This window comes from Oncorhynchus mykiss, chromosome 24 (assembly GCF_013265735.2).
Source record: "Oncorhynchus mykiss isolate Arlee chromosome 24, USDA_OmykA_1.1, whole genome shotgun sequence".
NCBI lineage: Eukaryota > Metazoa > Chordata > Actinopteri > Salmoniformes > Salmonidae > Oncorhynchus > Oncorhynchus mykiss.
Window position 1 is genome coordinate 28059055 of NC_048588.1, and position 23397 is coordinate 28082451.

Below are 23397 nucleotides of genomic sequence, written 5' to 3' on the forward strand. Positions count from 1 at the left end.
TCTGCCTTGCACCGTGCTACAAAAAAAACACGTACACACAGACACACACACAAACACAGACAGAGACACACAAACAAACACACACCGCAAATCATACTGTTAGCGGTAGTGTGAGTTTCCGGTAATAGGAAGCTATTCCGTCGCTGCAGAGATCTTTATTTTCCACAGTATGCACACTGCAGGACTCACTGAGGGAGAGAGGAGAGTGCAATGTAGTGAACATTATGCCATAATCCAGTCCGTGTATTCACACTGTGGGATTCCAGTTCCATGTTTTACAGTAGCCGGATGGCGGAAGGCATATGTCATGTGAACTATGTAATGGAGTGATATGTCATGTGAACTATGTAATGGAGTGATATGCCATGTGAACTACGTAATGGAGTGAACTATGTGATGCAGTGATATGGAGTGATATGCCATGTGAACTATGTAATGGAGTGATATGTCATGTGAACTACGTAATGGAGTGATATGCCATGTGAACTATGTAATGGAGTGATATGCCATGTGAACTACATAATGGAGTGAACTATGTGATGCAGTGATATGGAGTGATATGCCATGTGAACTATGTAATGGAGTGATATGTCATGTGAACTACGTAATGGAGTGATATGCCATGTGAACTATGTAATGGAGTGATATGTCATGTGAACTACGTAATGGAGTGATATGTCATGTGAACTATGTAATGGAGTGATATGCCATGTGAACTACCTAATGGAGTGATATGCCATGTGAACTACGTGATGGAGTGATATGTCATGTGAACTATGTAATGGAGTGATATGCCATGTGAACTATATAATATGTCATGTGAACTACGTAATGAAGGAGTATTATGCCATGTGAACTACGTAATGAAGGAGTGATATGCCATGTGAACTATGTGATGGAGTGATATGTCATGTGAACTATGTGATGGAGTGATATGTCATGTGAACTACGTAATGGAGGAGTGATATGCCATGTGAACTACTTTGGGTATAGCAAGCTAATCCCCCTCTCCCTGCCACCCCCTTTCCTCCTTCAACTAGGTTGCTGTGGTCCGAGAGATGTCGTAAATTCCTGAGAAGACCCTGCCACATGGCCACATAGTGGAGAGAGAGAGTAAATTTTCATAGAGGACAAAGGAAATCCTTCCACCTCACAGAACTCGAGGCACGAACACATTTTATGTTCCGGAGAAAGTATAAAAGACCGGTGAAGAATCCAGCTACGAACTGGTCTGTTTGTCACAACTTGGGAAGCTCATGGGAGACGGTGTGGCCACATTACCATAACGCTGTTTATATAATAGCCTCAGATATGAGGTTTACATCTAATTGTTGTATAAGATGAATGAGTGAGTATGATACTGTTTGTATAATTGTGTAATATTATTTTGGACTGTTTGTTGAAGAAAAATACAATTCCCTTTTGATTTGAACTAAATCAGAGGACCGCCCCTGAGCCCAGTTAGGGTCAGGCCTCCTGGGACAGCCCTCTTCGGCCCTTCTGAATAAAACCTCTACTCAGGTTCTCGATCAGCAGACCGAGCTTACCTCAATTACGAGATGGCTAAAGGTTGCAGACCATGTTTTTCTCCATTAGGAGGACAAAGGTTGTAGATCATTGCTGAATCTTTTAACCATACCACATGGTTAAACTCTTAGACTATCGATACCGACAGAAAAATAACAAGTCTTTGATATTAATTACTAGTCTGCAGCTAGGAATTCGGTATCATTGAACGCGAAGAACGACGACCGCCGAAACATCCATTCTATAACGAATGTCACTCTGAACAATTCCCTCTAACCACAACCGAGAGAGAGAGGGAGAGAGACGGACAATTCTACAAAATAAATTGACTTTTCACCAGCAATCAAGACGACACACTGAGCGTAAATATATATATTGATTGCAATTGTTCCCGAATGAGTGAGCGTTCATGTGCAAAGGATTAGCATTTCAATTGTTATAATTATCACTTTGTAGTGACTTCTTAGTCGACCCCCACTTCCCCTTTTGTCTAACAAGCCGCCATGCCGGTTTAGCCCACTAGGGCACATTCTCATTTCATGTAACCACATTTACCTTGTTTGTTTGCTTGTTAATGCATTTCTGTGAATTACTTAGTTAGTAATAAATACATGATTTAAGACAATTGATGTATGGATGACATAGTGAAGACTGGGTTCGTGCAGATAACCAACAATTTACGACGTTTGGAATGAGACTAACGTGAGGTAAAGTAAATAATTAATTAATTCGGACTAATTGATCAGATAAAATATCTGAAAATTATTTTAGGAAATGATTACAAAGTTATCTGAATATTTTTCCTTGGTGCCCCGACTTCCTAGTAATTACGGTTACATGATTAATCAGTCTAATAGCGTAATAACTAATTACAGAGAATCTTTGATAAAAACTATCAGTCTTCAGTTAATGATAGTAAAGACACGACAACTGTAATACACTGACTCATACCGAAGACGTTACACTGTAATACACTGACTCATACCGAGGACGTTACACTGTAATACACTGACTCATACCGAGGACGTTACACTGTAATACACTGACTCATACCGAGGACGTTACACTGTAATACACTGACTCATAATGTTTATGTTACACTGTAATACACTGACTCATACCGAGGACGTTACACTGTAATACACTGACTCATAATGTATATGTTACACTGTAATACACTGTGGGAGAGGGAGAGTGGAGGGAGAGTGAGATACTGTATAGAGGAGGGAGAGTGAGATACTGTAGAGAGGAGGGAGAGTGAGATACTGTAGAGAGGAGGGAGAGTGAGATACTGTATAGAGAAGGAGGGAGAGGGAGAGACTAGAGAGAAGGGAGAGGGAGAGACTGTAGAGAGAAGGAGGGAGAGTGAGATACTGTAGAGAGGAGGGAGAGTGAGATACTGTAGAGAGGAGGGAGAGTGAGATACCCTAGAGAGAAGGAGGGAGAGAGGAGTGGTAGGAGAATGATTATAAATATGTGAGGTAGATTCTGTGTCACTGTTGCTAGGTTTCCATCCAATTGGTGACAGATTTTCATGAAAAAAATCTAAAATCCACGTAAAGACAATATGTGCATCTCCACCAAACTGACTTGTGGACAAAAACAAGTGCATGATGACATAGTACACAAAAAATGACTTTTTCATGTATCGGATAAAAATCAAAAATTCAGTGTGTTTCCATGGCATTTTCAACTCTGCCGATAGTTTTGTTACAGAAACTGATGGTTTAAATGTGCCTACTCTGGTCTTGACACATGCTCTCTAGCAAATAGCTGGCAGATACAGTGTGACTAGGCTGTAAAGTGTGTCTACATGATGAGATTATCATGGATCAGTCACCAGAATAAGACTCTCGATATTTATTGGGAAGGAGCATCAAGCTCATCACCGTGCACTTTCACCACCCCGTGAAGAACATCTTATTTCATCTGTAGCCTAATAAACTGCATGCTTCCCGAGTCATAGTGGGATGACCACACACTATATCAGTTAACTTTGATATAATGATTATTAAATGCTGTAATTATTTGCGCATAAAGGCGTTTCCACCACCATTTCTTGCATAATTTATTTTACAGACACAAGAAGATTCCACCAAGTCAAACAAACAAATCATCTGTTGGCATTTATAAAATTGTACCGAAACTGCCTGTTTCCATCACAGCTTTACTAGCATAAGAACTGTGGATGGAAACGTGAAGACTTTCACACAATTTTGTTACTGAGAGTTGAGACAGAGAGGTGTGTGCGTGTGTGTTTATGTGTCTCAGTCAGTGTTGCAAGTAATGTCAGAGTGACTGTGTTTGTCAGTGTGTGTGTGTGTGTGTGTGTGTGTGTGTGTGGGGGGGGGGGGGGGGGGGGGACGTTGTTGGAATGTTGTCAGTGTGCTTGAGTATGTCAGGGACCATTTTATTTATAAATCTCCTCAACCTGGTCCTTCCATCAGCCCGAGAGCATATCGATTTTAAAGAGCACTAACCCTCCTTATCCTGTCCTCTCTCCCTCCGTATCCTGTCCTCTCTCCCTCCTTATCCTGTCCTCTCTCCCTCTTTGTCTTGTCTTCTCTCCCTCTTTGTCTTGTCTTCTCTCCCTCTTTATCCTGTCCTCTCTCCCTCTTTATCCTGTCATCCCTCCCTCTTTATCCTGTCTTCTCTCCCTCTTTATCCTGTCGTCTCTCTCTCTTTATCCTGTCTTCTCTCCCTCTTTATCCTGTCATCTCTCCCTCATTATGCTGTCCACTCTCCCTCTTTATCCTTTCCTCTCTCCCTCTTTTTCTTGTCCTCTCTCACTCTTTATCCTGTCCTCTCTCCCTCTTTATCCTGTCATCCCTCCCTCTTTATCCTATCCTCTCTCCCTCTTTATCCTGTCATCCCTCCCTCTTTATCCTGTCCTCTCTCCCTTTTTATTCTGTCCTCTCGCTCTCTTTATCCTGTCCTCTCTCCCTCTTTATCTTGTCCTCCCTCTCTCTTTATCATGTCCTCTCCCTATTTATCCTGTCCTCTCTCCCTCTTTATCCTGTCTTCTCTCCCTCTTTATCCTGTCTTCTCTCCCTCTTTATCCTGTCTTGTCTCCCTCTTTATCCTGTCTTCTCTCCCTCTTTATCCTGTCTTGTCTCCCTCTTTATCCTGTCTTGTCTCCCTCTTTATCCTGTCTTCTCTCCCTCTTTATCCTGTCCTCTCTCCCTCCTTATCCTGTCCTCTCTCCCTCTTTATCCTGTCTTCTCTCCCTCTTTATCCTGTCTTCTCTCCCTCTTTATCCTGTCTTGTCTCCCTCTTTATCCTGTCTTCTCTCCCTCTTTATCCTGTCTTGTCTCCCTCTTTATCCTGTCTTGTCTCCCTCTTTATCCTGTCTTCTCTCCCTCTTTATCCTGTCTTGTCTCCCTCTTTATCCTGTCCTCTCTCCCCCTTTACCCTGTCTTCTCTCCCTCCTTATCCTGTCCTCTCTAGCTATTTATCCTGTCCTCTCTTGCTATTTGTCCTGTCCTCTCTAGTTCTTTTCCTCTCTTCTCTTCTCCTCTCCCCTTTACCTCTCTACATCCATCCACTCAGTCACCATCCATCATTATATTTTAAAGAGCACTCTCTCTCTCCACCTCCTCCTTCATACCTCTGCCTCCATCGCTCTCTCTCCACTTTCAAGCCTTTATGTTGAAGCTTTCATGTTAAAAAGTGTCCTCTTTTTGTTCTTTAGTGGAGGAAATGCTCTTAGAATTGGTTGCGTGCCAAAAAGCTATCAATGGGAAACGTGGTGCTACAGGAGAGTTGGGCCCTAGAAACCAACCCAAAGTTGAAGACACAAGTAAAACGAGACAGTGTTTTAGCCCTTAAAACATTCAGTGTTCAGTTTATTTAATTCAATTTACTATGAACACTTACCACGCTGGGTGTTGGTCTGATGATTCCTATTCCTCATCATCAGACAAAGAGGAGAGCCGTTACAATGACAAAATAAAGTCTTGATGCAGAACCTTCCATTGACTGCAAATTACAAGAACAGATAACTTTGGGGTCATACAGTAGGTCAGCAGAATGTGTAATTTAGCCTATTAAACACTAAAAACTATGTTTCAAGTGTGAATTAGGCAGGTCTGATGCCGATAAAGAAAGAAACTGATTTCCTACTTCAACCATTTTTATTTTTGCAAAGTATATTTTCTGTAGTTTTAAAAGTTAGCTACAAGTCAACAAAAAGTAATTACCTACTAAAAACACTATCTAGATTTTATTTTAGTTCTACCACCAAGCTACAGCAAAATGTAATTCAATTACTAGTTGAACTACATGTAGTTTACTGCTCCCCAACACTGGTAATTATCCTCTATCAGTCTCACCTTGGAGCACCACCTCCCCGGAAACTCCAATCTCAACATGGAACAAACTCAAATCTTCGACTGGGGATGGAATTCTGGGAATGTAATCACTCTTAGAGGTGTGTGAGTGTGTGCATGTGATTGCTGGTGTGTATGTGTGTGTGTGCAGTGGTGTAAAGTACTTAAGTAAAAATACTTGAAAGTACTACTTAAGTAATTTTTGGAGTATCTGTGCTTGACTACTATTTACTTTTGACAAATTTTACTTTACTACATTCCAAAAGAAAATTATGTACTTTTTACTCCATATATTTTCCCTGACACCCAAAAGTATATGTTACATTTTAATGCTTAGCAGGACAGGAAAATTGAGCCTCTGATCTGGAGGACTCACTAAACACATGCTTCGTTTTAGAATTATTTCTGAGTGTTGGAGCATGCCCCTGGCTATCTGTAAATGAAAAAAAGTGTAACGAATGCGTTGAGAGTCGGGAAGCAAGTACAGGGAGTGAATACGTTTAATAAATAACCAGAACAGAAAACAAGGAACATGAGCAACGCACTGACATGGAACAGAGTCAATAACATCTGAGGAAAGAACCAAGGGGAGTGACAGATATAGGGAAGATAATCAAGGAGGTGATGGAGTCCAGGTGAGTGTCATGAAGCGCAAGAGCGTAATAATCAGCAGCCTGGTGACCTAGCGGTCCGGGGAGGGAGTATACGCCCTCTGTTGAAGCGCGTGAACCTGTCGAGCCAGGCGCGGGAGCCCGGCAACCTAGATCGCCTGAAGAAGGAGCAGACTAAACAGTACCCCCTCTCTGACACACGACGCCAGCCGCAGCACGCCAACCGAAGGGACTGTGACAAGAGACGAAAATAATCTGCCCACTCCATCAAGCAATGGGGACAAAAACACAGGGCATTCACAGGACCTCATGGAACCATGGACCACACCTGCAGAAACTGGACAACAGGGGGAAGCAGAGGAGATACCTATCATAGACTTCTCCCAGCTGACGCTTGACATGCCACCTACGCCACCTCCAGTGGTAGAAACAACCAGCTGGTATCCTCGAGTAGAATCAGCCAACAGTAACACGGAAGCAGCAATGTGGGAGTCAGTATTGCATGACCTTGAATGGTAATAATAGGAAGCTTCCGTTTACACACAGGTCTAAGATTACGTAGGTCTGCAGTGCCAGTGTGAACTTCCCCTGTAAAAAGGTATATAAAGAGAACTGAGATCATAAGAGAGCGTGATCCTCACTGATGTGGGAGTCAGTATTGCATGACCTTGAATGGTAATAATAGGAAGCTTCCGTTTACACACAGGTCTAAGATTACGTAGGTCTGCAGTGCCAGTGTGAACTTCCCCTGTAAAAAGGTATATAAAGAGAACTGAGATCATAAGAGAGCGTGATCCTCACTGACATATGAGACAGACTTCATATGGAGAATTATCACAGGTAAATTTACTATTGCACTATACGCTTTTTGTTAGACTAAAACAATATTTGAGAACTGGATAATTTTGCCTAAGTACTTATTGGATCACTATCTGAATATACTTGGTTAAACTTTGTGAACCCGAAACTGAGTCTACGAAACACAGGGGTCTAAACATCTCTTGATCAAGGACAAAGCGGCAGTCACTCAGTGAGACATCAGGTACAGATGTGATTGGCAATACAAGGAAACAGCCAAGTACCAGTTACAATATATTGAGTCCATACACAGAGTTGGAAGTGTATTAAGATATTGGAATTCGGAATCTAGCGTCATTGCTGTGAGAATACCAATTACAGGAAAGTGACCAAGGGGCTGAGCATTTAACGTAATTGAACTAATTTAGCTATTTAGTCAATATTGTTAGAAGTGTTAACGCATTTAAAGTTTTGCAATATTATCTGACAGAGCTTAAAGCATTAAGGATTGAGCATTATTGTTGTATTTAGAAACTGTATAACCATTGAATTGTACTAGTGTGTATAAGACAAAAAACAGAGTGACTTAATAAAAGCTTGAAACTTTGACAACTAGGCCAGATTAACGATCTGGAGAGCAAACGCCTTTGACACTCTCACTGAACAGAAAGTGACCCTGGTTATAGGTCAAAGTGATTGCACTAAAGAATATTTCATTGTGTGGACAATAATATCTTTTTAAAGGAATCAAAACATATACCAATACTAGTTTCCAAGTGACTATTAGCTGACGAGCATAATAACTAATAGGAGAAGTTATTAGGTATTGATATATACATAGGTAAAGAAACTTGAAAGTAAGGAAATGTAGGAGGAATCCATAAAACTTAGAATATTTAAATAGGAGTATATCTATCCAAGGCCTCATACTAGACTTGAAAATAAGGGAGTGACAACGTGAACGAAGGAACAAACCCAACTCACGCGAAGGGCCATTATGAATAAATAGGAGGGTTGGTAGGGCTGCACGGCTAGGCCCTTGTTACACCAAGGTAACTAAAATCCTAAAGTACTCTGCCCAGCCAGAGGACGGGGTAGAGGCTTTTGCTGCAGGTATTGGGCAAAAGTCAGCACCGTGACAGGACGATCCCGGGGATCTGGAGCGGACCAGTTGCCTCCACCGAAGCATAGGAACCTGACGAGCAGCCTGAAGCGCCGGCGACAGGGAGCCTGCCGAGCCCTGAGAACCTGACGAGCTAGCTAAGGCATGAAAGCCTCACGAGCTAGCTGAGGCATCCTCGGTAGCTTCGGCAACAGACGCTTGACCCGCCAACCGAGTCTTGACACCCCGATGTACCGGATGAGGCATCCTCGGTTGCTCCGGCAGCAGAACCCAGACCCAACGTCACCTCCAACACAAAAACAATAAAAATACAGTGAGTGTTTAATAAATAAACTAAAACAGAAAACAAGGAACACGAACAATGCACTGACATGGAACAGAGTCAATAACACCTGAGGAAAAAACCAAGGTGAGTGACAGATATAGGGAAGATAATCAACGAGGCGATGGAGTCCAGGTGAATGTCATGAAGCGATGGTGTGCGTGACGATGGTGACAGGTGTGCAGGATAATCAGCAGCCTGCTGACCAAGAGGTCGGGGAGAGGGTACTGTTAGGTATACTCCCTCTCCGACCTCTAGGTCACTCTAGGTTGTTGTTTCTGAATCTGTTTCATGTTGGTGTGCTGTGTGTTTCTTGTATTGTTCTTGTTTGTTAATTTATTAAACGTATTCACTCCCTGAACTTACTTCCCCATTCTCAGCGTACTGTACATCGTTAAAAAAAAGCAAGAACATTATGCTGTCTGGTTTGTTAACCTGTCTGGGAACGGGGTTCCGCTGAACCCCGTTCCGCTAGCGGAACCCCTCGCCAACAGCCAGTGAAATTGCAGGGCGCCAAATTCAAACAACAGAAATCTCTAATTCAAATTTCCCAAACATACAAGTATTAGGCACCATTTTAAAGATACATTTCTCGTTAATCCAGCCACAGTGTCTGATTTCAAAAAGGCTTTACAGCGAAAGCTCCACAAACGATTATGTTAGGTCACCACCAAGTCACAGAAAAACACAGCCATTTTTCCAGTCAAAGAGAGGAGTCACAAAAAGCTGAAATATAGATAAAATGAATCACTAACCTTTGATGATCTTCAGCAGACGACACTCATAGGACTTCATGTTACACAATACATGTATGTTTTGTTCGATAAAGTGCATATTTATATCCAAAAATCTCATTTTACTTTGGCGTGTTATGTTCAGTAGTCCCAAAACATGCAGTGATTTTGCAGAGAGCCACATCAATTTACAGAAATACTCATAATAAACATTGATAATAGATACAACTATTGTACATGGAACTTTAGATAAACTTCTCCTTAATGCAACCGCTGTGTCAGATTTTAAAAAAACTTTACGGAAAAAGCATACCATGCAATGATCTGAGTACGGCGCTCAGAGCCCAAACCAGCCAAAGAAATATCTGCCATGTAGTGGAGTCAACATTAGTCAGAAATAGCATTATAAATATTCACTTACCTTTGATGATCTTCATCAGAATGCACTCCCAGAAATCCCAGTTCCACAATAAATGTTTGATTTGTTCGATAAAGCTCATCATTTATGTCCATATACCTCCTTTTGTTAGGGCGTTTGGTAAACAAATCCAAACGCGTGTGTAAGTCCAGCGGAAAGGTCGGACGAAAAGTTCAAAAAGTTATATTACTGGTCGTAGAAACATATCAAACAAGGTATAGAATCAATATTTTGGATGTTTTTAACATAAATCTTCAATAATGTCCCAACCCGGAGAATTCCTTTGTCTGTAGAAAAGCAATGGAACGTGAGCTAACTCTCACATGGCCGCGCGTCACGAGCCCGTGGCTCTCTGCCAGACACCTGACTCAATCCCCTCTCATTCAGCCCCCTTTCACAGTAGAAGCCTGAAACAACGTTCTAAAGACTGTTGACATCTAGTAGAAGCCTTGGTCAAGATGACCAATATCCCACTGTATCTTCAATAGGGGCTGAGTTGAAAAACTACAAAACTCAGATTTCCCACTTCCTGGTTGGATTCTTTCTCAGGTTTTGGCCTGCCATATGAATTATGTTATACTCACAAACATCATTCAAACAATTTTAGAAACTTCTGAGTGTGTTCTATCCAATTGTTACGGTGCGTGAATGAGGACCCAAAAGCGAATCAACTTAAACAGAGCTTCTTTAATTACCAAACATAGGTAGGCTCAGATGGACCGGCAGATTCCGACAGGACAGGACAAGGTTACAGCAAACATGACGACAGTCTGGTTCAGGCATGAATGACACAAACAAACAAGAATCCGACAAGGACAGGAGCAGAAACAGAGAGAGATATAGGGACCTAATCAGAGGGAAAAAAGGGAACAGGTGGGGAACGGGGTGAATGGGTAGTTAGAGGAGACAAGGGACAGCTGGGGGAAAGCGGGGGAGAAAAGGTAACCTAACACGACCAGCAGAGGGAGACAGGGTGAAGGGAAAGGACAGAGACAAGACAACATGACAGTACATGACAGTACCCCCCCACTCACCGAGCGCCTCCTGGCGCACTCGAGGAGGAAACCTGGCGGCAACGGAGGAAATCATCAATCAGCGCACGGTCCAGCACGTCCCGAGAGGGAACCCAACTCCTCTCCTCAGGACCGTACCCCTCCCAGTCAACTAGGTACTGATGACCACGGCCCCGAGGACGCATGTCCAAGATTTTACGGACCCTGTAGATAGGTGCGCCCTCGACAAGGATGGGGGGGGGGGGGGGAAGACGAGCGGGGGCGCGAAGAACGGGCTTAACACAGGAGACATGGAAGACCGGGTGGACGCGACGAAGATATCGCGGAAGAAGAAGTCGCACTGCGACAGGATTAATGACCTGAGAGATACGGAATGGACCAATGAACCGCGGGGTCAACTTGCGAGAAGCCGTCTTAAGGGGAAGGTTCTGAGTGGAGAGCCAAACTCTCTGACCGCGACAATATCTAGGGCTCTTAGTTCTACGCTTATTAGCAGCTCTCACAGTCTGCGCCCTATAACGGCAAAGTGCAGACCTGACCCTCTTCCAGGTGCGCTCGCAACGTTGGACAAAAGCCTGAGCGGAGGGGACGCTGGACTCGGCGAACTGAGATGAGAACAACGGAGGCTGGTACCCGAGGCTACTCTGAAAAGGAGATAGCCCGGTCGCAGACGAAGGAAGCGAGTTGTGGGCGTATTCTGCCCAGGGGAGCTGTTCTGACCAAGACGCAGGGTTGCGAAAAGAAAGACTGCGTAAGATGCGACCAATAGTCTGATTGGCCCGTTCTGCTTGACCGTTAGACTGGGGGTGAAAGCCGGAAGAGAGACTGACGGAAGCCCCAATCAAACGGCAAAACTCCCTCCAAAATTGAGACGTGAATTGCGGACCTCTGTCCGAAACGACGTCTGACGGAAGGCCATGAATTCTGAAAACATTCTCGATGATGATTTGTGCCGTCTCTTTAGCAGAAGGAAGCTTAGCAAGGGGAATGAAATGAGCCGCCTTAGAGAACCTATCGACAACCGTAAGAATAACAGTCTTCCCCGCTGACGAAGGCAGTCCGGTGACAAAATCTAAGGCGATGTGAGACCACGGTCGAGAGGGAATAGGAAGCGGCCTGAGACGGCCGGCAGGAGGAGAGTTACCGGACTTAGTCTGCGCGCAGACCGAACAAGCAGCCACGAAACGACGCGTGTCATGCTCCCGGGTGGGCCACCAGAAACGCTGGCGAATGGAAGCAAGCGTACCCCGAACGCCAGGGTGGCCGGCTAACTTGGCAGAGTGAGCCCACTGAAGAACGGCCAGACGAGTAGGAACGGGAACGAAAAGAAGGTTCCTAGGACAAGCGCGCGGCGACGGAGTTTGAGTGAGTGCTTGCTTTACCTGCCTCTCAATTCCCCAGACAGTCAACCCGACAACACGCCCCTCAGGGAGAATCCCCTCGGGGTCAGTGGAGGCTACTGAAGAACTGAAGAGACGAGACAAAGCATCAGGCTTGGTGTTCTTAGAGCCCGGACGATAAGAAATCACGAACTCGAAACGAGCGAAAAACAGCGCCCAACGCGCCTGACGCGCATTAAGTCGTTTGGCAGAACGGATGTACTCAAGGTTCCTATGGTCAGTCCAAACGACAAAAGGAACGGTCGCCCCCTCCAACCACTGTCGCCATTCGCCTAGGGCTAACCGGATGGCGAGCAGTTCGCGGTTACCCACATCATAGTTACGTTCCGACGGCGACAGGCGATGAGAAAAATACGCGCATGGGTGGACCTTGTCGTCAGAGAGGGAGCGCTGAGAAAGGATGGCTCCCACTCCCACCTCTGACGCGTCAACCTCGACAACGAACTGTCTAGAGACGTCAGGTGTAACAAGGATAGGAGCGGATGTAAAACGATTCTTGAGGAGATCAAAAGCTCCCTGGGCGGAAACGGACCACTTAAAGCACGTCTTGACAGAAGTAAGGGCTGTGAGAGGAGCTGCCACCTGACCGAAATTACGGATGAAACGACGATAGAAGTTCGCGAAGCCGAGAAAGCGCTGCAGCTCGACGCGTGACTTAGGGACGGGCCAATCAATGACAGCTTGGACCTTAGCGGGATCCATCTTAATGCCTTCAGCGGAAATAACAGAACCGAGAAATGTGACGGAGGAGGCATGAAAAGTGCACTTCTCAGCCTTCACAAAAAGACAATTCTCTAAAAGGCGCTGGAGGACACGTCGAACGTGCTGAACATGAATCTGGAGTGACGGTGAAAAAATCAGGATATCGTCAAGGTAAACGAAAACAAAGATGTTCAGCATGTCTCTCAGGACATCATTGACTAATGCCTGAAAGACAGCTGGAGCGTTAGCGAGGCCGAAAGGAAGAACCCGGTATTCAAAGTGCCCTAACGGAGTGTTAAACGCCGTCTTCCACTCGTCCTTCTTCTTGACAAAAAAAAACCCCGCTCCGGCGGGAGAGGAGGAGGGGACTATGGTACCGGCGTCAAGAGCTACAGACAAATAATCTTCGAGAGCCTTACGTTCGGGAGCCGACAGAGAGTATAGTCTACCCCGGGGGGGGGTGGTTCCCGGAAGGAGATCAATACTACAATCATACGACCGGTGTGGAGGAAGAGAGGTGGCCCTGGACCGACTGAACACCGTGCGCAGATCGTGATATTCCTCCGGCACCCCTGTCAAATCACCAGGCTCCTCCTGTGAAGAAGAGACAGAGGAAACAGGAGGGATAGCAGACATTAAACATTTCACATGACAAGAGCCGTTCCAGGAGAGGATAGAATTACTAGACCAATTAATGGAAGGATTATGACAAACTAGCCAGGGATGGCCCAAAACAACAGGTGTAAAAGGTGAACGAAAAATTAAAAAAGAAATGGTTTCACTATGATTACCAGAAACAGTGAGGGTTAAAGGTAGCGTCTCACGCTGAATCCTGGGGAGAGGACTACCATCCAGGGCGAACAAGGCCGTGGGCTCCTTTAACTGTCTGAGAGGAATGTCATGTTCCCGAGCCCAGGTCTCGTCCATAAAACAGCCCTCCGCCCCAGAGTCTATTAAGGCACTGCAGGAAGCTGACGAACCGGTCCAGCGTAGATGGACCGACAAGGTAGTGCAGGATCTTGAAGGAGAGACAGGAGTAGTAGCGCTCACCAGTAGCCCTCCGCTTACTGACGAGCTCTGGCCTCTTACTGGACATGAAGTGACAAAATGACCAGCGGAACCGCAATAGAGACAGAGGCGGTTGGTGATTCTCCGTTCCCTCTCCTCAGTCGAGATGCGGATACCTCCCAGCTGCATGGGCTCAGCACCCGAGCCGGCAGAGGAAGATGGTAGTGATGCGGAGAGGGAGGCGACGGAGAGCGCGAGCTCCTTTCCACGAGCTCGGTGACGAAGATCAACCCGTCGCTCAATGCGAATAGCGAGTTCAATCAAGGAATCCACGCTGGAAGGAACCTCCCGGGAGAGAATCTCATCCTTTACCTCTGCGCGGAAACCCTCCAGAAGACGAGCGAGCAAGGCCGGCTCGTTCCAGCCACTGGAGACAGCAAGAGTGCGAAACTCAATAGAGTAGTCTGTTATGGATCGATTGCCTTGACATAGGGAAGACAGGGCCCTGGAAGCCTCCTCCCCAAAAACAGATCGATCAAAAACCCGTATCATCTCCTCCTTAAAGTCTTGATACTGGTTAGTACACTCAGCCCTTGCCTCCCAGATTGCCGTGCCCCACTCACGAGCCCGTCCAATAAGGAGAGATATGACGTAGGCGACACGAGCAGTGCTCCTGGAGTAAGTGTTGGGCTGGAGAGAAAACACAATATCACACTGGGTGAGGAACGAGCGGCATTCAGTGGGCTCCCCAGAGTAACACGGCGGGTTATTGATTCTGGGCTCCGGAGATTCGAAAGCCCTGGAAGTGGCCGGTGGATCGAGGCGGAGATGGTGAACCTGTTCTGTGAGGTTGGAGACTTGGGTGGCCAGGGTCTCAACGGCATGTCGAGCAGCAGACAATTCCTGCTTGTGTCTGCCTAGCATCGCTCCCTGGATCTCGACGGCTGAGTGGAGAGGATCCGAAGTCGCTGGGTCCATTCTTGGTCGGATTCTTCTGTTACGGTGCGTGAATGAGGACCCAAAAGCGAATCAACTTAAACAGAGCTTCTTTAATTACCAAACATAGGTAGGCTCAGATGGACCGGCAGATTCCGACAGGACAGGACAAGGTTACAGCAAACATGACGACAGTCTGGTTCAGGCATGAATGACACAAACAAACAAGAATCCGACAAGGACAGGAGCAGAAACAGAGAGAGATATAGGGACCTAATCAGAGGGAAAAAAGGGAACAGGTGGGGAACGGGGTGAATGGGTAGTTAGAGGAGACAAGGGACAGCTGGGGGAAAGCGGGGGAGAAAAGGTAACCTAACACGACCAGCAGAGGGAGACAGGGTGAAGGGAAAGGACAGAGACAAGACAACATGACAGTACATGACACCAATACTACTAATAATATGCATATATTAGCATCTGGGACTGAGTAGCACGCAGTTTACTCTGGGCACGCTTTTCATCCAAAAGTGAAAATGCTGCCCCTTATCCCAATGAAGTTTTAATACAAGGAATTTTAAATTATTTATACTTTTACTTTGACTATTGATTCTTAAGTGTATTTTAGCAGTTACATTTACTTTTGATACTTAAGTATATTTAAAACTAAATACTTTTAGACTTTTACTCAAGTAGTATTTTACTGGGTGACCTTCACTTTTACTTGAGTCATTTTCTGTTAAGGTATCTTTACTTTTACAAGTATGACAATTGGATACTTTTCCCACCCCTGTGTGTGTGTGTGTGTGTGTGTGCACCCCAGTATTTTTCCCACCCCTCTGTGTGTGTATGTGTGTGTGTGTGTGCACCCCAGTATTTTTCCCACCCGTGTGTGTGTGTGTGTGTGTGTGTGTGTGTGTGTTTGTGTGTACCCCAGTATTTTTCCCACCCCTGTGATTGTGTGTGTATGTGTGCCCCTGTGCCTATGGCTCTAATCTACACTGCTTTATATACCTCCCTGTTTTTAAAGAGCCCTTCTTCACCCTGAATCCAGGTCAACCCCTCTTCCCCTCTCTCGTCCATCCTTTACAACCAGTCCACCTCTGAGATCAGGTGCTAAGGAGCACAGGAGGTTGGTGGCACCTTAATTGGTGTCACGAATCTCGTTTCCTGAGTCTGTTTTTTGCCTATGTTCTGTCCTGGAGAGTTTTTTTCCGGCGTCCTGGAACGCACCCTGTCTGGTTGCCGGGCAATGTAGCCAGTTGGGGTTTCTGATTACCCGCACCTGTGTCCCATCAGCTATCTGCACACCTGGTCCTGATCATCATCTCTCCTCTTCATAAGCCCGGACCTGACATCCATTCCCTGCTGGATCGTTAGCCATGAACAGTATGTTGTGCCACTGTATCAGCCTCAAGTTGGATAGAATTTGTTTTGTTGTTTGTTACGTATTGCTTGCCTTAAACTTAACTCTGTTTGTTTTGTCTTCAGTTACTCACCCGGATCATTTACCCCATTCCCGCCTGGTCGTCGGAGGATTCCGCTTCCCCATTGGATCCACCTATTTACTCCCATCAACTCACCACCGCTGCCCGCTACGCCACCTGGATATATCTAACCATTCACTTTCACTTGTAAATAAATAAATACTCACCTTCTTCCTACTCTCCTTGTCCTGGTCTGCTTCTGGGTTCGATTTTGAAGAAACCTGACAATTGGGCAGGATTAGTATGTGGTAATGACTGGAGCGGCATTAGTGGAATAATGTCAAATACACCAAACACATGGTTTCCATGTGTTTGATGCCATTCCATTTGCTTCATTCCAGCCATTATTATGAGCTGTAATCCCCCTAAACAGCTTCCACTACTAGAGACAGATTATATGGCTAATCCAACAGACAGCCCTTGTCTTCCTTAAGTGAGTCCTCACACTACTAGAGGTGAAGGATGTGAGGAGGAGGAGAAGAAGGTTTGAATGTCAGAGAGTTTCAAATGAAAGGAGAGTTGATATGAGGCCAGTTCACAGGAGGGACAGAGAGTGTGTGGAGAGAGAGAGAGAGAGGACACGGAGGTCCGGAGCACAGTAGTTTTCTTGAATAAAAAAAAAATATATAGTACCAATCAAAAGTTTGGACACACCGACTCATTCAAGGGTCAATACAATTTCTACATTGTATAATAATAGGGAAGGCCTCAAAACTATGAAATAACACATATGGAATCATGTAGTAACCACAAAAGTGTTAAAGTTACCTAGAAGGCCAGCATCCCGTAGTCACCTCTTCACTGTTGACGTTGAGACTGGTGTTTTGCAGGTACTATTGAATGAAGCTGTTAGTAGAGGACTTGTGAGGCATCTTTTTCTTAAACTTCTCATTCTAATGTACTCTTGCTCATTTGTGCACCACGGCCTCCCACCCTTCGTTCTATTCTGGTTAGGGCCAGTTTGCTCTGTTCTGTGAAGGAAGTAGTACACAGCATTGTACGAGATCTTCAGTTTCTTGGAAATTTCTCGCTTGGAATAACCTTAATTTCTCAGAACAAGAATAGACTGATGCGTTTCAGAAGAAAGGTCTTTGTTTCTGGCCATTTTAAGCCTGTAATCGAGCCCACAGATGCTGATGCTCCAGATACTCAACTAGTCTAAAGAAGGCCAGTAAATATTTTGATCAGAACAACAGTTTTCATTTGTGCTAATATAATTGCAAAAGGGTTTTCTAATGATCAATTAGCTTTTTAAAATGTTAAACTTGGATTAGCTAACACAACGTGCCATTGGAACACAAGAATGATGGTTGCTGATAATGGGCCTCCGCACGCCTATGTAGATATTCCATTAAAATAAATCAGCCGATTCCATCTACAATAGTCATTTACAACATTAGTGTATTTCTGATCAATTTGATGTTATTTTAATGGACAAAAAATGTGCTTTTCTTTCAAAAACAAGGACATTTCTAAGTGACCCCAAACTTTTGAACAGTAGTATATATTGAGAACATATTTACTAATCTTATCAAGCAAGTTAGGAACTTATAAAAAAAAATGGCCTGGCCTCCACATGGCCTATTCTCCCTGTAGGCCTACATTAAAATACATCAAAATGGAAAAAATATAGTTCTAAAAATGTGGTATGTTTACATTAGTTTCTGATGCTACGTGTCATTATGAACCATTTGTCATATTTCCACCCTTTCAGGGGTTTAACATTACAATTGTGTAGCTAATAGGCTAGGTGTTTATAGATCGACTGAAGTGAATGAACCTACAGCAGACAAGGTGATAATGGCTGGGGTCATTTTTGATTGTTTTTGCTATTTTAATGACCTGAGAGAGAGAGACAGAGAGAGAGTGGGGGGGGGCAGAGAAAGAGAAAGAGAGAGACAGGGAGAGGGGGGGGCAGAGAAAGGGAAAGAGAGAGATTGAGAGAGAGAGGGGAGACCTAGAAAGAGAGGGAGAGTGTGAGAGAGAGGGGGAGACCGAGAAAGAGAACGAGAGAAAGAAAAAGAGAGCGAAAGAGAGCGAGGACAAGCCAGAGACTTCACACTACAGTGTCAGAAGAGAGGAAGGATAGAGGAGGACAGGATAATAAGAAGAGGAAGTGCCAAGTCATTTATTTTTTCTTCCCTTCTTTTATCAATTCTCCTCAGGTCCGGTGCCCAAGGCCAGCCACCAAATCTGATTGGCTCTAAGAGGTTTCTGAAACAGCTTGCCAGTCAATAGTGCTCCCATTCTCAGGAAGAGAAAATGCCTCTCAGACTTCCTTCTGAGCTAAGATGCTTGGTCTAGACTTAACTTTGATTTCTACATTATGTTCCACCCAGTTACTGACAGTCAAAAGTTACACTGAAATACACCCAACGCAAGCATTTCAAATCCTACAGTGAACAGTAATCAACCAACACAAATGTTCTAATTTTCCCTTCCATATTATTATCATTGCTGAATACATCCTCATAATTATTTCATAGCTTTGCAGAGGGGGAACAAATATGAAAACCCTTCGCGTTGAATTATTATGTAACACCCGTAGGGTCAGGTTTAATTCTGGGGTGAAGAGGGCAGAATCAGAACTTAATCCCTGTTTTGTAGAGCAAGGCCAATGGGGAAGCATGCAGCAAGCTTAGAACAAACACCCACTACAACAAAGGATGGGAATAAACCCAGGGTTATGACTGAATATGCAGATTTGTTTTGGTGTGTGTCTCCAATATGTGGTGTCTGGGACATCTGTCAGTGGTGCCTGTGGTGTCTGGGGCATCTGTTAGTGGTGGCTGTGGTGTCTGGGACATCTATCAGTGATGCCTGTGGTGTCTGGGACATCTGTTAGTGGTGTACAGGGACTAGGACATGTGTCATTATGGGGAAAGACAGACAGACAGAGGCATGGTAAGGATGTGAATGTTCAGATGTGAGCACACACAGCAAAAATGAGCTTGTACTGTATCTCACACAGATACATGCACAGGAAGTTCTCTTTTCTCTCACACACAAATACAGATGTACATATGCATGCAGGGTCACATTGTCTATTTCTGGATGATAACTAAGTATTAAGGAGCCATGTTAAGCCTTACTGTTTCTGTGACTCTGACTAGAGGTTAGAGAGGTGGGGGGGTGGAGAGAGGATCAAGGAGAGAAGTGAAAACAGCAATAGAAAACAAACGTGGTTGTCTGGAGAGGGAGATGTGTGTGTGTTTGTGTGTGTTTGCCAAGCTGCTTCAACTCTGAGAGATCTACCAGGACAGCAAGAACGAGCAGGAGAGAAACAGTGGAGGGGTTGTTTAAAAAGTTAGAAGTTCAGATTGTGCTTTAGGCTGGCAGTGCCAGTATAATCCTTATAGATTGACAAAGTGACTACAGCAATATACATGGTTGTTGTAGTACACTCTGAGGAAAAAATGGTTCCATTAGGGTTCTTTGGCTGTCACAGTGGGTTCTGTGGAAAAGCGGTATGACATGGCGGTATGACATGTCCTTCAATCTCTGACCATGAAATGTTCCTCCCACTTGCCTCTTCCACCACCAGCACTCTCTCGACACTGCCTATAGGGATAAGTGTCCTCTCTTCTTCCTAGAATGAAACGTCTAAAATCCTAATTTGCGAAATACAAAGTGTAAAACTGTTTTCAAAGAGAGAATTAGCTGTGAACCATGGGAGAGCGGCTAATGTCACCCTGCACAACATGAGCCCTGGCCTCCCCTCTGTGCTCTGTGTGCTCTCTCTTTGTGTGCTCTCTCTCTCTCTCTGTGTGTGTGTGTGTGTGTGTGTGTGTGTGTGTGTGTGTGTGTGTGTGTGTGTGTGTGTGTGTGTGTGTGTGTGTGTGTGTGTGTGTGTGTGTGTGTGTGTGTGTGTGTGTGTGTGTGTGTGTGTGTGTATGTGTGTGTGTGTGTGTGTGTGAGTGTGTGTGTGTGTGTGTGTGTGTGTGTGTGTGTGTGTGCGTGTGTCTGAGTGTCTGCGAGTGTGTGTGGTCATTTCTGTAAGTTCTTAGAAGTTGGCATTCCTGTTTATACTTGTGAGTCCCAATGAACGCTGTGAACACTTGTTGTATTTCTGTAGCCTGTCTTGTGATATTCCTGAGGAGGTGTTAAGAGCTGTGTCAGCTGTGTTGATTACAGCAGCTCTTTGATGGCCCTTTCCCAAGGGAGTGAGAGAGCGACAGAGCGAGAGACAGAGCGAGAGACAGAGCGAGAGACAGAGACAGAGACAGAGACAGAGAGAGAGAGAGAGAGAGAGAGAGACATATACACATGCACACCCACAGAAATATACTTCAAAAGACAGTGATACTGATCGCTGACAGGTTTTAAGAGATGCAAACTGAATCAAAGGCATTCAGTGAGACACAGAAAGACATGGTGAGAGACCCCTATGTACACCCCCCACGGTTCAGCCCTTCTAGTACAAATCACCTTGCCAGCCAGGTTTGCAGACAGGTTTAACGTAGATGTGTACCGCCACGCTCTCTGTGGATCTCTTCTGTCCGCAGTCGAAGGCTGTGACCAGGACCTCATACTGTTGCTGCTTATCAAAGCTCAGCTTCTCTGTGTTCCTGATGTTACCTATGGAAGACAGGAGAGGTCAGAGGTCAGCTTCTCTGTGTTCCTGATGTTACCTATGGAGGACAGGAGAGGTCAGAGGTCAGCTTCTCTGTGTTCCTGATGTTATCTACAGAGGACAGGAGAGGTCAGAGGTCCTAATCAACTGGCTTCTGTCCATCATACGAACTGAATAAGAAATTACGCATTGCCTTCCACAGGACAAAGCATGTCTATGTGAGTGTGTGTGTCTGTGTGTCTGTGTGTGTGTGTGTGTGTGTGTGTGTGTGTGCGCGCGCGTGTGTGTGAAAGAAAGCATGGAGGGATTTGTTGTAGTCCTAATGTGCTGCTTAATATTTGATATGGTAGAGTTAAGGCTGATGAGAACAGGAGAACAGTGTGTGTGTGTCTGACAGATGAGGCAACACACAGTGAAATGCGATGAGGCAGCAGAACACAACAACAGTACGTGCAGGTAGAGACGTACAGTACGTATGGATATGAGCTGTGATGGAGAGATGGAGACAGTAGTTTAGGGAGAATAGAAATTATAGTGAATGTATGAAAAAGAGGACAAAACTTCCTTTACAGGTAACAACTGTTAACAAGTTGACAATTATGCCAATTAAGATCTCTCTCGCTCTCTCAATTCAAAGCGCATTTTTGGCATTGGAAATATATGTTAACATTACCAAAGCAAGTGAAATAGATAATAAACTAAGTGAATTTAACATTACACTCACAAAAGTTCCAAAAGAATAAAGACATTGCAAATGTCATATTATGTATGTATACAGTGTTGTAACGATGTGCAAATAGCTATTGCTGCTGCGATTGCACTGTGATATTATCTAAATTGGATTTGTCTTCAATTTTTTTTGTGGGTCTGTGTAATCTGAGGGAAATATGTCTCTCTAATATTGTCATACATTGGTCAGGAGGTTAGGAAGTGCAGCTCAGTTTCCACCTCATTTTGTGGGCAGTGTGCACATAGCTTGTCTTCTCTTGAAAGCCAGGTCTGCGTTTGGCAGTCTTTCTCAATAGCAAGGCTGTACTCACTGACTCTGTACATAGTCAAAGCTTTCCTTAATTTTGGTACTGTCACAGTGGTCAGGTATTCTGCCACTGTTTATTCTCTGTTTAGGGCCAAATAGCATTTTAGTTTGCTCTGTTTCCTTGTACATTTTTTGTAAATCATTATTTTTTTGTTTTATCATAATTCTATTGGGTCTAATTGTGTTGCTGTCCTGGGGATTTGTGGGGTGTGTTTGTGAACAGAGCCCCAGGATCAGCTTGCTTAGGGGACTCTTCTCCAGGTTCATCTCTCTGTAGGTGATGGATTTGTTATGGAAGGTTTATGAATAGCTGCCTTTCAGGTGGTTGTAGAATTTAACAGCTCATTTCTGGATTTTGATAAATATCGGGTAACTGCCTAATTATGCTCTGCATGCATTATTTGGTATTTTACAATGTACACAGAGGATATTTTTGCAGAATTCTGCATGCAGAGTCTCAATATGGTGTTTGTCCCATTTTGTGAATTCTTGGTTGGTGAGCCGACCCCAGACCTCATAACCATAAAGTATTTTTAACCAGATCCTAATTGATATGTCAAATGTCATGTTCCTTTTGAAGGTGTAGAAGAACCTTCTTGTCTTGTCTCTCAGATCGTTCACAGCTTTGTGGAAGTTACCTGTGCCGATGATGCTGAGGCCAAGGTATGTATAGTTTTTTTGTGCTCTAGGGCAACGGTGTTGTCATGACGTTGGCCTGGGGATAGGTTTATGACAGTCATAAATACCTCTTACCCCCTTTTTCCTCTCTCTACCCTACTGATGTTACATTTGCAAAACCCTTGGTTAACATAGAGATTCTGGGAACATCAGAAGGTGGAGGGAAATGAACTATATTCTGGTAATCCGACCAATGGAACATATGCAGTGGTACTGAATGAATATGATGTCAGTTCGGTTGTCATCTGAGACATTCTCATCAATGATAAGATGACATAAACTCTACAGTGGAAAGTCTACACATCAGAGTTATCGGATTCACATGGAATTGTTGTTCAATTTAAATGTTTGAATATGAAATTATTCGTGATGGAATGAAATGTGATTTTAGCTTCTAAAATGTGAGATTTGGGTTTTCATAAGATAGGGCTCTGCTCAATCAGTGGTCCGCCCCTGTGAAGGGACATGGGCTATAAAACTTTTCAAACATGCCCTCCTCTCCTTTCCTATATAAAGCCTTGACGACAATATAACCTCCTGTTCCGATGTGGGGACGACGGTCCGATGTCAGAATGGTTCAGATAATAACTACAGAATGAAGCCAACATCAGCGTGAGCTTTGGTTGCGAATGGTATGAACTTTGAACTCTTATTCACTACATAAGTGATACCTCCTAGCCGTTGAGTTAGCAACAGCCGCTGCAAA

General features: G+C 44.4%; 1 protein-coding gene across 1 annotated transcript in view; it reads right to left on the reverse strand.

Annotated features, from left to right (window-relative positions):
• LOC110503384 (calsyntenin-2) overlaps nucleotides 1–23397 on the reverse strand; it is a 488175-nt gene that overhangs the window by 99891 nt on the left and 364887 nt on the right. Inside the window, exon 5 of the mRNA XM_036962198.1 lies at nucleotides 20833–20982. Within this exon, the coding sequence (XP_036818093.1) occupies nucleotides 20833–20982 (150 nt within the window). The remainder of the gene's footprint in view (nucleotides 1–20832; nucleotides 20983–23397) is intronic.